This window comes from Eriocheir sinensis, chromosome 19, assembly GCF_024679095.1.
Source record: "Eriocheir sinensis breed Jianghai 21 chromosome 19, ASM2467909v1, whole genome shotgun sequence".
In the NCBI taxonomy this organism is placed as follows: domain Eukaryota; kingdom Metazoa; phylum Arthropoda; class Malacostraca; order Decapoda; family Varunidae; genus Eriocheir; species Eriocheir sinensis.
Genome location: NC_066527.1, coordinates 12,771,706 through 12,786,254, shown reverse-complemented (window position 1 = coordinate 12,786,254; position 14,549 = coordinate 12,771,706). Strand labels below are relative to the sequence as shown.

At 43.7% G+C, this 14,549-nt stretch overlaps 1 protein-coding gene across 7 annotated transcripts in view; it reads left to right on the top strand.

The window, feature by feature from the left end:
• The window catches only part of LOC127000708 (DISP complex protein LRCH3-like), a 98,587-nt gene that overhangs the window by 63,837 nt on the left and 20,201 nt on the right, over window positions 1–14,549 (top strand). For 4 of the 7 annotated variants that reach the window (XM_050864725.1, XM_050864723.1, XM_050864719.1 and 1 more), the window contains exons 5-10: window positions 373–515; window positions 3,596–3,716; window positions 5,006–5,278; window positions 5,700–5,770; window positions 10,550–10,759; window positions 13,859–14,096. In XM_050864725.1, coding sequence (XP_050720682.1) covers window positions 373–515; window positions 3,596–3,716; window positions 5,006–5,278; window positions 5,700–5,770; window positions 10,550–10,759; window positions 13,859–14,096 — 1,056 coding nt within the window. The remainder of the gene's footprint in view (window positions 1–372; window positions 516–3,595; window positions 3,717–5,005; window positions 5,279–5,699; window positions 5,771–10,549; window positions 10,760–13,858; window positions 14,097–14,549) is intronic. The other 3 variants (XM_050864726.1, XM_050864720.1, XM_050864724.1) reach the window with 2 other exon arrangements.

Below are 14,549 nucleotides of genomic sequence, written 5' to 3'. Positions count from 1 at the left end.
AACCGTAATTAAAAGTTTAACGATAAATTGAATGAATATGGATATGAGGCAGGAGAGTACAGGCATGACTCAAATCCTGTAAACTATAACTAGGTAATAAAACACACACACACACACACACACACACACACACACTACTATCTTTCCCTCATCCACACATACAGCTTCCACCACCACAAACAAACAAACAAACACACACATGCACGCTATCGTCAAGAATGGGAGAGACTCATGGCCCATCCAACCCCATAAAGGAAAATAAGGACATTAAACAAAACAAAAACAAAAACAAAAAAAAAAAACACATACACACACACTATCCACTCCTGTATCCACACACCACTAACCTTCCCTCGCCCCCTCGCCCCTTAGCTGTGCACGAGGGGGAGGGTTCACATCTTCAAGCGCCTGGAGATGATAGCGGCCAAGGAGGACAAGAAGAGGGGCATCCTATCAACAGAGACGGAATTCAGAAAGACACAGTTGCGCAAGCCTTCCTCCTGCACTGACTTCAGGTACTCCATTGTGCGGGTGTGTGTGTACGTGCGTGTGTGTGTGTATGCATCTGTGTGTGGATGCATGTTTATTCTGTATGTCAGTGCTCTTCAATCTTTATTCACTGCAGCCCAGTTTTCATTTTTATCATTAACGACCCAATTGTAATGCTCTTGATGGTTCTACAAAGAGCTATGAGCCTCCTACTGCCTGGTGTTCATCTTTTTGTGAGGAAATGATAGGCAAGTAAGTGCTGTCCTGCTGCTCAAGTATTGGTTACATGTGCAGCTATAGCGTATGTCCACAACTTACCTTTACCTAACCTGCTACTGGAGTGTGATCTGTTTTTACTTCGAAGAGCACTTGTGTATGGTGTGTTTAATGCAGTGTGTGTGTGTGTGTGTGTGTGTGTGTGTGTGTGTGTGTGTGTGTGTGTGTAGTGTGTAATTTACGAGTACTGTGTAGAGTTGTACAGTATGACCCCAAATGACATGAATTCAAATGGCACGAAATACAGAACATTCAACCAAAAAGGATCTGATTGCTTAACCAAAAGGAATCAGATCCAGTGAGACACTAAGCTCTGTGAATGATGGTCAAGTAATTCAGCCTTGCAGTTATAAGTATGTATCAAATAGCACAAATTCCAATAATACAAGCATGTGATTACTGGTCTTTTTTTCTCAATTATTATTTTACCTCTGAGCTGCTTCCTTCACTGTAAAAAAGAAAAAAGTGTATCCAGCTAGTTCTCATGTTGTTTGTGACCATACTGTACCCACCTCAGCCTCATCTCACATTGGCAAACATACCCTAAGTGAGCACGTCAGGGCAGCCTTGGTCCTGCTAGCCTGTGTCCTCAATTTTTTAGGGCGTCCGCGGCCCCAGCACCCAAGGCCGCTCAGGAGGGTTTGGGTGTTGTTGGGGGTGCCTCTGGCGGGGATTCTGAGGAGGGGTTCCTGTGGAGTGGTGCTGTGGTGGTCCTGGTAGTAGTAGTCATTGTAGCATATGTAAGTGTTACCCCTATGAGGCATGTGTGTGTGTGTGTGTGTGTGTGTGTGTGTGTGTGTGTGTCAGAGTGGAGGCATGTGTATGAGCCTTTTTTTGTGTGTATCTGTCTTTGTGTTTGTGGGTTTGTATGTGTGTGTGGGTGAGGGCTTATGTGTGAGTATGTATGTCTGTGTGGGTGATTTGGGTTTGTGCATATGTGTGTTTTGCTCTGCCTGTGTCCATCGCTTAACCCGTCCACTGTGACATGAAGGACAGCCACGTATGGTGTCTGTGAGGCTTGGTTGGTAGGTGCTGGTGTGTCGTGATGGGCTGCGGCTGTGTGGCTGAATGCTCACTATCCTCCAGAACAAACCTTTATCAGGCTGGGATCATCATCACAAGGAAACTCTCCCACTCTCTTTCTGCTCATTTTGAAAGGCTCATATGTGTTTGCATGTATCAGGCTTGTTCTCCCAGTGACAGCTCTCCATTAAGCCACCACAAGGAAGTGAGGGGAGTTTATTTAGCAGTTACAAACCCTTATAGATGCTAACACCTTCAGCACATGGGTCACAAGGCTATACCAGGCAAGGACGTCCTCTTCTGAGTCAAGGAATGCTTCCCACAAATAGTATAACAGGGAGTCTCAAGCTGCAGATTAGAGCATGAAAGTAATAGTCAAGAATGAACAGTTTTTGTAACATTAAAGAAGGCAATTCCAGGGCATAACAGCAACAGGAAAGGCCTTCAAAACACTGCTATCTCAAAAGGAAGACGTGAAGATTTCCAAAAATAGAGGCAATTTAAGCAGGAGACTTGCTAGATACACTCACCTAGAAAAAATAATTAAATAAAAAATGTTGTCAGATCATTATATAGGCATTGTGTGCATAGGAGAACCTGAACATTTTGCCTCCATCATTATAGTTACATTACATTAGTAGGAGAACTGAATTATTGTCTTGTGGGTCTAACATTATGTTCCTCAATGCCACTCTTAGCTTAGCCCAACACTCATCTTGTGGGACTTTTTTTTTTTTTTTTTTTTTTTTTTTACAAGAAAGGAGACAGCTCAAGGGCACAAAAAAAGGAAACAATAATAAAAAAAAAAGCCTGCTACTCGCTGCTCCTAAAAAAAAGAATCAAAAGAGGTGGCCGAAAGAGAGGTCAATTTCGGGAGGAGAGGTGTCCTGATACCCTCCTCTTGAAAGAGTTCAAGTCGTAGGCACCCACCCAACAGGTTTAGCCTCTCGCCCCTCACTGCACCTCAACCCTGAGATTAGTGTGTACTGAAGGATCTGCGGTGCTCTCAAATCAGTGAAGGTTGTTACTGTCCTGAGCCCTCCAAAATCACAAGACTAAAAATGACAAAAAAAGAGGAATTCTGTTGTTTGAATTTTGCTCATCTATAGGTCCTTAGAGTTTTTGTTTTGGAATAGTAGAAATTTAGATAGTGTGTGCTCACCCATCCATCAAGTCTTGGATTATTTAGAACCCTACTGTTTGGATCTTATGGCTGCCTACAGTAGAGTACACAAAAAAGGAGAACACTGTTGTTCGATTGTGTCTTGTTGATAGGTCCCAAAAGTTTTTGTTTTGGAGTTTTAGGAATTCATATAGTATTGTGAGCTCCTCCATCAAGTCTAGCATTATTTAGGCTCCTGCTGTATGGATCTTATGGCTGCCTACAATGGAGTACACAAAAAATGGAGAAAATTACTGTTTGAATGTGGCTTATTGATAGGTCCTAAGAGTTTTTGTTTTGGAATAGTAAAATGTCAAAGTGTGCTCATCCCTCCACTAAAGTCTTGCATTATTTAGGCTCCTACTGTATGGATCTAATGGCTGCCTGCAATGGAGTACACACAAAAAAAGGAGAAAATTACTGTTTGAATGTGGCTTATTGATTAGTCCTTAGAGCTTTTGTTTTGGAATATTAGAAATTCATTAGTAGTGAGCTCATCCATCAAGTCATGTATTATTTAGGACCCTACTGTATGTATCTAATGGCTGCCTACAATAGAGACCTTGCTGAGTAATGTATCATCCACATTTAATGCAGAAAACAGAGAGTCCGCCCCATTGCTCAAGTGTGTGTCCTTCATTCCAGGTTGGTAAATGGTTTCTTTGAGCCGCGCAACAACAAGCGCAGCACGGTGGACAGCGGGTACAGCACCTGCGACAGTGTGGACCAGCGGTGGTCGCAGGAAAGCCAGGAGGTGGGTCAGGGGGTGAGTCACACTGGTCTGGGGAGTCGTATGAGTCGGTGGGAGGGTGAGGAAGAAGCCAGAGGGAGAAATAAGAACTGTGAGTCACGTGAGTTATTGTGAGTCAGAGTGAACTGCTGTGTGCTGGGGAGTCATGTGAGTCAGTGAGTGGCACAAGTGTAAGGCAGAGGAAAGCTATAGTTGAGTCATTTGAGTTAGCTTGTAAGTCAAAGGTTGAGTCCTGGCTGCTCAGAACACTGTTAACCTCTTCACTACGAGCTGTCAAATCGCGTGCCCTTCCCATATCCGAGTACTATACCCGAGAAGAAATAAAACACACACTGGCTGAAATGACCATGACGGGGTTAAAGGGCTGTAGCATGTAAGAGCATGAGTCCTGTGGTTATGAAGATATCTTAAGAAGTTTAATTAAAGTGACTGAATCTGTGTAAGTGTAAGGAAGTGAACCTGTAAGACAAAAGAATACAAACACCAATTGGTCTACCTTAACCCGGTAGCAGCGACGGGCCAAATTTGTGGCTTTACCATGTAGCAGCGACGGGCCAAATTTGTGCCATGATATAAACCCCCCAAAATAGATGATACATAATCTGATCACAAATGCTTTGATATATATTATGAAATGGTTTGTGTGAGGGGTGATTTTTTTTCATTTTTCTCGCTTGGAGGGACCATTAAGAAACATGATCCCCGCTGCTACCGGGTTAAGTGAGACGTAATGATAACAGCTTTATTATATTACTTGTCATCATAAGGGGAGGCAGGGTAAAGCCATTGTTCAAGCTTTCCCATACTAAGAGATGTCAGTCATTTCCAACTCAAAAAGCAACGGCAGCTTACAAACTTTCCCACCTTCGTTGAATTCCACACAATTCATTTCTTGCCTTACCTGCACCCTTATACTAACAGAAAATTGCAATGTTGAATGTAGCCATTAAGCTGTAGAAGTGGTTCACAGAAAGCTTGCAGGGAACAGGGTTTGGCATACTGATATTATTGGAACTGAAGTCAAGAGGAATGGCCTAGGCAGGGAGAGGATGGAATAGGGAACTGAGAGCCATATAAAGATGTTCACAATAACCATAGCACTTTCCAGAGTAACACACACACATGCACACACACAACCTAAAATTGATCTCTTCTGGACGTTCATTCTTCTTTTGATGGAGATTCATCTAGTAGGCTCTTTTGTTGTTGTTGTTGTTGTTTTTTGCCCTTGAGCTGCTTCCCTTGATGTAAAAAAGTCATAAAAAAAATACTCACACATATAATCCATTCCTTCCTACCTCCAGAGTGTTGAGTATGAGGACCCGAGGAAACTAGCAGTAAGGGCGGCGGCGTGCACCAAGGAGCAGCGGCAGGGGCGGGGGGCAGCGGCAGGGACCACAGTAAGACCCCTCAACGGTCTCCCCAATGGTGACGTGTTGGGGGGGGTTAACGGTGGTGTTGGTGGCGGTGGGACAGGGGGTGACCACACGACCAGCACCACCACACCCAGCGCCCTTTCCACCCCCAGTACACTGAGTCCAGGCGATGGCTTTAACTTGGAGGACGAGTTCAATAAGGTAATGTTTTGTCCTGTCTTTTAGTATATTGTCTCTAAGTGTCTTTACCAGGAGTTCAATAAGTTAATGTTTCTCTGGGTCTGTTGGGTTGGTATTCTAAAATGCTGCCACCTTTCACATCAACTATTTCCAAAGGTCAAAAAGGAGATGAGTCGGATCCTAACGAGTATTCTTTTAGGTTCATAGTACAGAACAACTGTCAAACTACCACCAGGTCCATAAAACTACCCCTGAAAATGCTTAAAACTCCTATGCTCCTGTCAATTATGGGAACTTGAAATTAGAATCTTTGCTGGGACAGGATGGAATACACTAACACCAGACTAATTGGCAAACACCTCAATTTTTAATAGGCAGTTTCTTTCTCTTAGGATTCATGATTGTCTGTTATTGGTGCCATCATAATGTTTGTTGTTTTCAGGCCTTGAAGTTGAGGCAAGACTACGAGAACGTGTTTCCAGGTGACCACTCGTCTGGCAAAGACACCCAGAGGTATGTGTGTCTGCCTCGGTACACACACACACACACACACACAGACACAGACACACAATATACACACACACTTATCTATTTGTGTTTCTGCAAGATTGAGTCAAGTGCATATTTTATCACATTTCATCGTATAATTTCTTAACTTACATGAGAAAGAGTTATAGCACAGGACATTGCAAGCCTTCGAATTTGAGTTAACGTTCGACATGTGTGAGGAGTCGTGCAGTGAAACATGATGAAATGCAGGACTTTTCAAGCATGCTATGAACTAACATAACCCTTTGATATCAGCTTAGGGAATTATTATGGACATACAAGCTTGACTCAATCCCGTGCAAACACAAGTCGGTAAGAACAAAACTATGAACACAAGCCCCCACCGAGGCAGGGATGCGCTGAGGACAATGATGCTCCCGGCTCAGCTTCCACCCCTAACCTGCCTCCTGCTGGTTTGCTGCTTGCTCCTCTTAAGCCCCTAAAGGAGGTCATCTGCCTGCCACTAACCCCTAAAGCAGTGCGGAGCGTGTGTGAGGCGTAAGCTAGAGAAAGACTGATGAGTTTAGGCTCGGAGAAATGCTAAGCGTGAATATTACAGTGTGGATTAAAGGAGGGATATACAGGCATCCTTAACTCTGTAGCATATGCCAAGGGTGTAGATGAGTATGTATGAGTAGATTCACTTCCTCTGGTCAGTCAAGGTCATTGCATCATCCCAGGTCGCAGCTGCCTTCCTTCTGTGTGTCTCGGAGTGTGATCCTTCTTCCTTGACATCCTCCCTCTCTGATATTCTCTTTTCTTTATAGGAACAGTGCATTGTGTTTGTTTTTTATCTTCTGTTCAGCTCTTGGTCTGTCTCCTGTTGAAAAAAGAGAGAGGAGAGAAGATAGACCAAGTGGTGAACAAGATCATGCATAGGACTGATTACAGATGAACTGCCCAAGTGAACAGATCGGCAACCCAGAAATTATAGGTCAGGGCAGAGATCAGTGTCAGTGGAGAGATGAAAGTTGAGCATTAGTCAGAGCAGGATGGGGTCTTCTTAGCACCAGATAAAGAGAGGTGGAGGATGTTGGGAAAGGCCTTTGTTTTGCAGTGGAATGTCTGAAGACGATGATGATGATGGTGATGACTGTCTCCTATACCGTAAAAGAAAAAAAGTCATTTCATGTCTGTGTCTGGTGGGAGTTGATGAGTTTTACACACAACTGTTTGGGTGCAGTTTTTTTCCTTTTTCCTTTTTTTTCTTCCTTCTTCGTGCCATGTTTTTGTGAGTCTTTTTCTGTCCTTCCTCCTCGTGTCTTGGTTCTCATTCATAGTGCATGACTCCAGTAGGAGAAAGTTGGCACTATTTGAAGATGTAGTGAGTGCATTGCAGAATGTGGTGTATTTACATTTGCAGGAATCTAAAACAATGTATTCTCAGTCCTCACCCAATTTACCGTCAACACTAACACAGGAAGAGAAAGTTGACCGTTCAAAGCAGTAGTGAAGGCCAGGATGGGGTGTATGTATGTACAAGTGTATATATGTACAGATGAGAGAAAACTTTGATATTCACTTCTCACTTCTTTCACTCGAGTTGATGCACACACCTACATGAACACACACACACACACACACTCACACACACTCACACACACAGAAGTAGAGAGGATGGACTATGTAGGGCATGAGCACAGACTGAGCAGCATGTTAAAGAGTGCAGAGACAATGCTGCATCATCTGCCTCGTTAAAAGCTGAAATAATTACACTGCCACATCTGGGTCACACGGTACCTAGAGATGGCGACACTGCTGCTCCTCCAACCAGACTAGAGGGTTTGCAGCATTGTTACCAGCACCAGTTGAGGCCACAGTAGGAGGGGAGATGGGCAGGATAGGGGGTTGATTTTTTATATGGTATGATTGCTAATTTGTACATAACCAATCCAGTCAATATTCACCTCAGGTATAAAACTACTGAAAATACGCTTGAGTTATAGAAATGAAGTGTTGTGAGTGTAAAGACTTATCAATACCATTTTCCGCATTTTCATACCTCAGCTCAATTTCCTGGATTTCTTTCTACCTGACCTGAGTGTTGATTGGATGGTGTGGACAAATAGGTAGACATGGGAGGGGCCGTGATGTGCAGGGTAACATTAGTGCTTGAATGCCAAAGAAGACCCGGAAACACTGTGGAGGCAGACATGAGAAGGGTGAAGATTGAGGAGGAGAGAGTATATGATTGCCAAGAGTAGGAGAGACTCATTGCCCATCCAACCCCACAAGGGAAAATGTGAATGTTAAATGAGAAGAAAAGAATAGAGAGCTCTTATCTGGCAGTGGAGAAAAGATAGCTTAATGGTTTTAGATGTGAAGTGGATCCATGAGTGGGCCGTTTTGAGTGAAAAAATAGTCATGGATTGTCAATAGATGAGACTGAGGTATTGTTGAAGCCAGTTGGGAATTTTATGTGCAGTGGTTGATGGAAGACTTTGATAACTGATATTTTTATTTTATTTTTATTTATATTTTTTGTGGCCATTACAGTAAAGTGAAGTCCATTCCAGTGAGTCCGTCAAAACGATGCTCACTAAATGTAAATATCTTTGGACTTTTACCCTTAACCTGCCTTTTTGGACAGCATAAAGAGGTCATCTGCATCTTAAGTACATTGATATTTATTGCTTAACTGTTACTGTTGATGACGAAAAAGTGTTGATGTATTATTTGTTCCACATTAAGAGAGCATTTTATAACAGCCTCAGAGATTGGCATGACGGTGTGATGGTGGGCATTGTTTTGTCAGTCACAGGAATGGACAACAGTCACTGATGCCTCAAAGATGGGAAGAAGAAGGGGTTGAGGGAGCTGGAAAGGGGTATGATATATTTTGAAGTCATGCATGCACCAAAGATAGGCAGAGGAAGGGTTGAGGGAAACTGGAAGGGGTGTGTTCAGTTTTGAAGTCATGCATGCACCAGAGATAGGCAGAGGAAGGGGTTGAAAGAGATGGGAAGGGATGTGGTCATGTTCTGGGAGGTTGAGAAAAATGGAAAGGGGTGTGGTCAGTTTTGAAGTCTTGCATGCACTAAAGATAGGCAAAGGAAGGGTCAAGGGAAATGGGAAGAGATGTGGTCATGTTCCGGGACTTGCATGCACTGGTCAGGCAAAAAAGACGGCCTTGACCCTCTCTACACTGGTAAGGACACATGTAGAGGCATCTCCCTTCCTGCCTGTTGTACCTCATGTATTGTATCTATGTATATGTATTGTTAGGCATTGTTTATTTGTAAATAGACAAGCCCTCCCTCTGGTGAAAATCTGTTAATTCATACTGGTGAGAGAGAGAGAGAGAGAGAGAGAGAGAGAGAGAGAGAGAGAGAGAGAGAGAGAGAGAGAGAGAGAGAGAGAGAGAGAGAGAGAGAGAGAGAGAGAGAGAGAGAGAGAGAGAGAGAGAGAGAGAGAGAGAGAGAGAATAAGGGAATGAGAATAAGAAAATGAGAGGAGACAAAATGACAGAATGAGAGATAAAATGGGAGAGAGAGGAATGAAAGAATGAGAGAGACAGGATGAATAACAATACCAGAATACCAGCACACCAGGCATCACTGAGGGAGGGTGAGCATGACCTACACACACACACACGTCATTAGTAACAGTAGTCAACGCATGCCCCTCCCCTTCCTCCCTCCCTCCTCCTCTCAGTGTCACACCTCACACCACATGACTATTTTTATAACTTATATTGCCTAGTGATATTTTTTATGATAGAATAGCATAGCTGGCTTTATTAATTACTCTAGGGTTGTATTATTGTTATTTTATAGAATTTTATTTGTTAAGGTACAGGCAGTGCTCATTGTATAGTGACTACCCTCCTATAAGCAACTTTTCTTGCACTCTTTAAAATCAATGGTAAGTGTTTTAATATTATCAGTCAACTACCTTTAGGGACACATCAATAACCCAGTGAAAAATCTTGTTATATAACACATCTGAGTGCCAGGGGTCGAACCTGGGCCTTCTGAGTAGAAGTCAGGCGGCGAACCAACTGAGCCACTGGTGAGCTAAAAGGTCACAGCGCCAGAAACTACTTCTGCTGCACTGTACCCGACGCCCCGGCCCCTCACTGTGGACATAAAAGTAAGGGTGACCCCGCTCACACTCGTGGTAGCTGGAGACTCCGTTAATCAACCCACAATGGCACAACCTCCCATCTGTTATACATATCCTGGTTTCCTGTGACCACTTATTTCACAGCTTACAATTAGTGTTGTTTTACATTCCTTATATCTGGAGGGTGGAAGAAGCCTGGTACATAGCCTCCCCTCTCTTATACATACACTCCCCTCCCATAAAGAAATTTTTACACTATAAACTCAGTGGAGCGTTTTTACATTCATGTGTTGTGTTTTTAGTGGGAGCTTGGAACGTAATCCCCTATACATTATTGTGATCTGTATATGAAAATTTGTTTTCATTCATAAGATCATTACCCGTGAGTGTTATGGCAGCTCATCCAGACATATGATCTAGTTCGTGAAATCATTCCATCAGAGTGTTCTGGCACCGCACCGTGTGCCTAATTTTTCTGTTCATGAACTGTTCCCCATAGTAGTGTTAAGGCACCGAAGTCGTAGGTATGATGAGGATTGTCTGTACCTGTATTAATTTTATCAATTTTTTGAGTTACTGTTGTATGGTTGTTATGCACCAGACGGACGCGCATTTGTGTGCGTGTGTGTTGCGCGCATGGCGGTGCATGCTTATGTGTGGCGACCGGTTGTGTTTCAGCCACAGTGGTGCTGCGTGGAGTGTTAGCAGCAGTGGCAGCAGCAGCAACAGCAGCAACAACAACAACCACAGCAGCAGCAACGGTGGCTTGGCCCTGCGTCACCCCCCAGAGCCCCCCCACCCCCATAACCCTGACCCTGGGGGGGGCTACCTCCTCTCCCACACCCACCCCACCCCCCACCACCCCCACGCCCACATCCCCACCTACAGGTTGGTGTCCCGCCTTCCCTACACCTCATCCACCTCCTCCACTTCCTCCTCCTCCACCTCCTCCTCCTTCACCATACATACTTGTGTAAAAGTTGATTTTTTATATATATTTATTTTTTGAATTTTTTAAGGTCATATTTTGGGAGTATTTTTTTTACATGGATAATACTTGTCTGATGGATTACTACTTCTACTGCTACCACCACTACTACTACTACTACTCCTACTACTACTACTACAACTACTACTACTACTACTACTACTACTACTACTACTACTACTACTACTACTACTACTACTACTACTACTACTACTACTACTACTACTACTGTAATGCCTGACTTGCCTGATGGGCGAGCCTCCCATAACTCACTCAGCGAGTGGGGTACCTCCTTAACCAGTTGGCCATAGAGGTACCATACTCGCTGAGTGAGTTATGGGAGGCTTGCCCATGAGGCAAGTCAGGCACTACACTACTACTATTTTAGGGGGTTAAATTTATCCTTCAGTTGAATTTATCAGTCTTGAGGGGGGAGTGTGTAGACTCTTACAACTTTTACATGAGTATGTGGGACATTTTTTTCCGTCTCTCCCTCCCCTCTATGTATTTACGTAATGTATGCTTTGTATCTATGTATACCACAGTTACACATATATATGCACCCTCCTCTATGCACAGATGTATTGGAAGTATGTATGTATTGTGGCGTTACTGTGGGAAGGGAAGGGAAGGGAAGGGAAGGAACCAGTGATTTCAATGTGTTCTCCCTCTTTGTTATTGTTTGTTTACATGGCTAGTGTATGTGTTACGTTGAAGAGCTTGGCATATGATGGGTAGTGTTAAGTGAGTGTCTGTGTGCGTGTGTCTGTGTGTTTGTTTCCATTGAGTGCTTCCTAACCCACTAGTATGTGTTACTGATGAAGGCTTTTGCTGTTCTGGGCTTCACATCATTGGTTTCACTGCCATTGTGTTTGTGTGTATGTATCTGTGTGTGTGTGTGTGTGTGTGTGTGTGTGTGTGTGTGTGTGTGTGTGTGTGTGTGTGTGTGTGTGTGTGTGTTGGCCAGCCTACCTGCTATTTCTGCTGGCTTATATAGCAGAGTGGTGGAGGGCAGACTGCTTGTGGGGATGGTCAGCAGAGGAGAGTGTCTGTTACGCAGTCACACATCACAGCTTATGTCTTGGCAGTACAGACGCTGCATCAGTACAGCACTTCTCAACAACAGTCTTGATATCCTCAGTAACTTAATAGATTGTTTAATAAGCACCAGCATCAATTATTCAAAATGTTGCAATGATAATAAGCTTTACGAGTTAGTGTTTGTCATGTCACAACCTTAACTAATAGATTGTTTGATAAGTACCAGCATCCATTATTCAAGATTTTGCAGTGATAACAAGTTTTATGAGTTTATATCTGCCATGTCATCACAGTTAATGTTTATTTATGCAGTTGCTTGTTAATTAGCCTCTATTTTCAGCTATAGTTATTTGCATCAAGATAATCAGTTTGTGCCAGAAAATTCTTAAGTATCTTTGTCAAGATTTAATCACACCCAACATTGCTACACTGAGTATTTCATGATTTTGCTTGTGTCCCGGGAAACTCCTTTGGTGGAGAAGTAAGACCAATGAAAAGTTTGGAAACTGATTTAGGAGTGAGTCTAGTTTCTATCAGGTACACCCAACATTGCTACACAGTCATGGCAGACAACTCAAGTCACAAGTTTGGGGATTGAGTTAGGCAATTCATCAAGATTCTAATCATGGGTGTTGGCTTGTTATAAAGTCTGTGTTTCACTCTCTTAACACTGTCATTGTTCACGCATTAAATTATTTGTGTTAGGGGATTTCAGTGTTACAACATAAATATTTTCCATGATGAGTTTATGCTCTCAAAAAATTAGTTTACGCAATGCCAGTGATGCCTTATAATGGAACCTCAAAGGTGTGTGTGTTGCCAATGATTTATGCTATCATTAATTTTTCAGCTCTGGCTTTTTGCTGTTACCTCACTGTTATACAGACTGATACATAAGTTTCAATCATGAGTCGAAATACACAAGTTTCAGTTTTATGCCCAAATATTCGTTTCAGTTTCATGTCCAAATACACGAGTTTGAATCTCATATTCAAATACACAAGTTGCAGTCTTATGTCCAAATGCTAAATTTTCAGTGTAATGTCCTAATATTTAAGTTTCGGTCTTCCATCTAAATATACAGTGATGAGCCAGTTAGCAAGCAGAATAATACTTCACTGAATAAGATGTCTTGTGATAATGAGGCAGCAATCACTCAAATACAAACAAAAGTAGAACCAAGCCGGTGAATATTACAGAGTATAGACACACATGCACAGCCTATGCAAGGTGTTCAGGGGAAAAGAGGGAGTCAGGTGTATAGATAAAGAGAGGAGAAAGCACACCTCAGCAGCAGCAATGGCAACAAACACAAGGAACACACCTAGACACACACACACACACACACACACACACACACACACACACACACACACACACACACACACACACACAGCCTCTCCAAGGTGTTCAGAGGGAAGGAAGAATGAGTCATGGGAGGAAGGAGTGTTTAGATCTAGAGTCAAGAGAGCACATCACACCAGCAGCAATGGCAACAAACACCTAGACACACACACACAGCCTCTCCAATGTGTTCAGGGGGAAGGAAGAATGAGTCATGGGAGGAAGGAGTGTTTAGATCTAGAGTCAAGAGAGCACATCACACCAGCAGCAATGGCAACAAACACCTTGACACACACACACACACACACACACACACACACACACACACACACACACACACAGCCTCTCCAAGGTGTTCAGGGGGAAGAAGGAGCCATGGGAGGAAGGAGTGCTTAGATATAGAGGCAAGAGAGCACGCTACATCAGCAGCAATGGCAACAAACACCTAGACACACACACACAGCCTCTCCAAGGTGTTCAGGGGGAAGAAGGAGCCATGGGAGGAAGGAGTGTTTAGATCTAGAGGGAAGAGAGTATGGCACACCAGCAGCAATGGCGGCACACATAAAGAACACCCCCACAGCTAAGACCTTCTCCTCCTCACTCATCTTCAGGGAGTACGTTGAGGCCAAGCTACAGAGACGCGCCTTAGAGAGCAACAGCATTTACCGACGGCAGGGTAGCGATGGCACGACAGCGACAGCGGCGGCGGCGGCGGCGGAGAACGGCACGCACAGATCCGCCGAGAGTCTAACCACCTCTAGGGCCGACCACCACCACCTCCACCACAACAGTTCCCAGCACCTCACCACCAGGCCGGGACCCATCGGGGCTGCCAAGTCTTGCAATGGTGTACGTAGCCCGGTGTGTGTGTGAGAGAGAGAGAGAGAGAGAGATTGAGAGATTGAGAGATTGAGAGATTGAGATTTACTTCCTTGGTTTGTTGTTTTCTTTATTCTCTTATTATTTGTTCGTTTACTGCATCCACTGCTTTTCTCTCTCTCTCTCTCTCTCTCTCTCTCTCTCTCTCTCTCTCTCTCTCTCTCTCTCTCTCTCTCTCTCTCTCTCTCTCTCTCTCTCTCTCTCTCTCTCTCTCTCTCTCTCTCTCTCTCTCTCTCTCTCTCTCTCTCTCTCTCTCTCTCTCTCTGTTAGCTTTTTTCTCCTCTTCTCTTTCCCTCTAGTCATTTCCTTTATATAGTTTTTTTCTCTTTATATAATTTTTCCTGTACATGTGCCAAACCTTATGCCGCGGCCACACAGAAAGCGAGAAAGCTAGCGAGAGCAGCAAGGCGAGTTTCTGTGGCC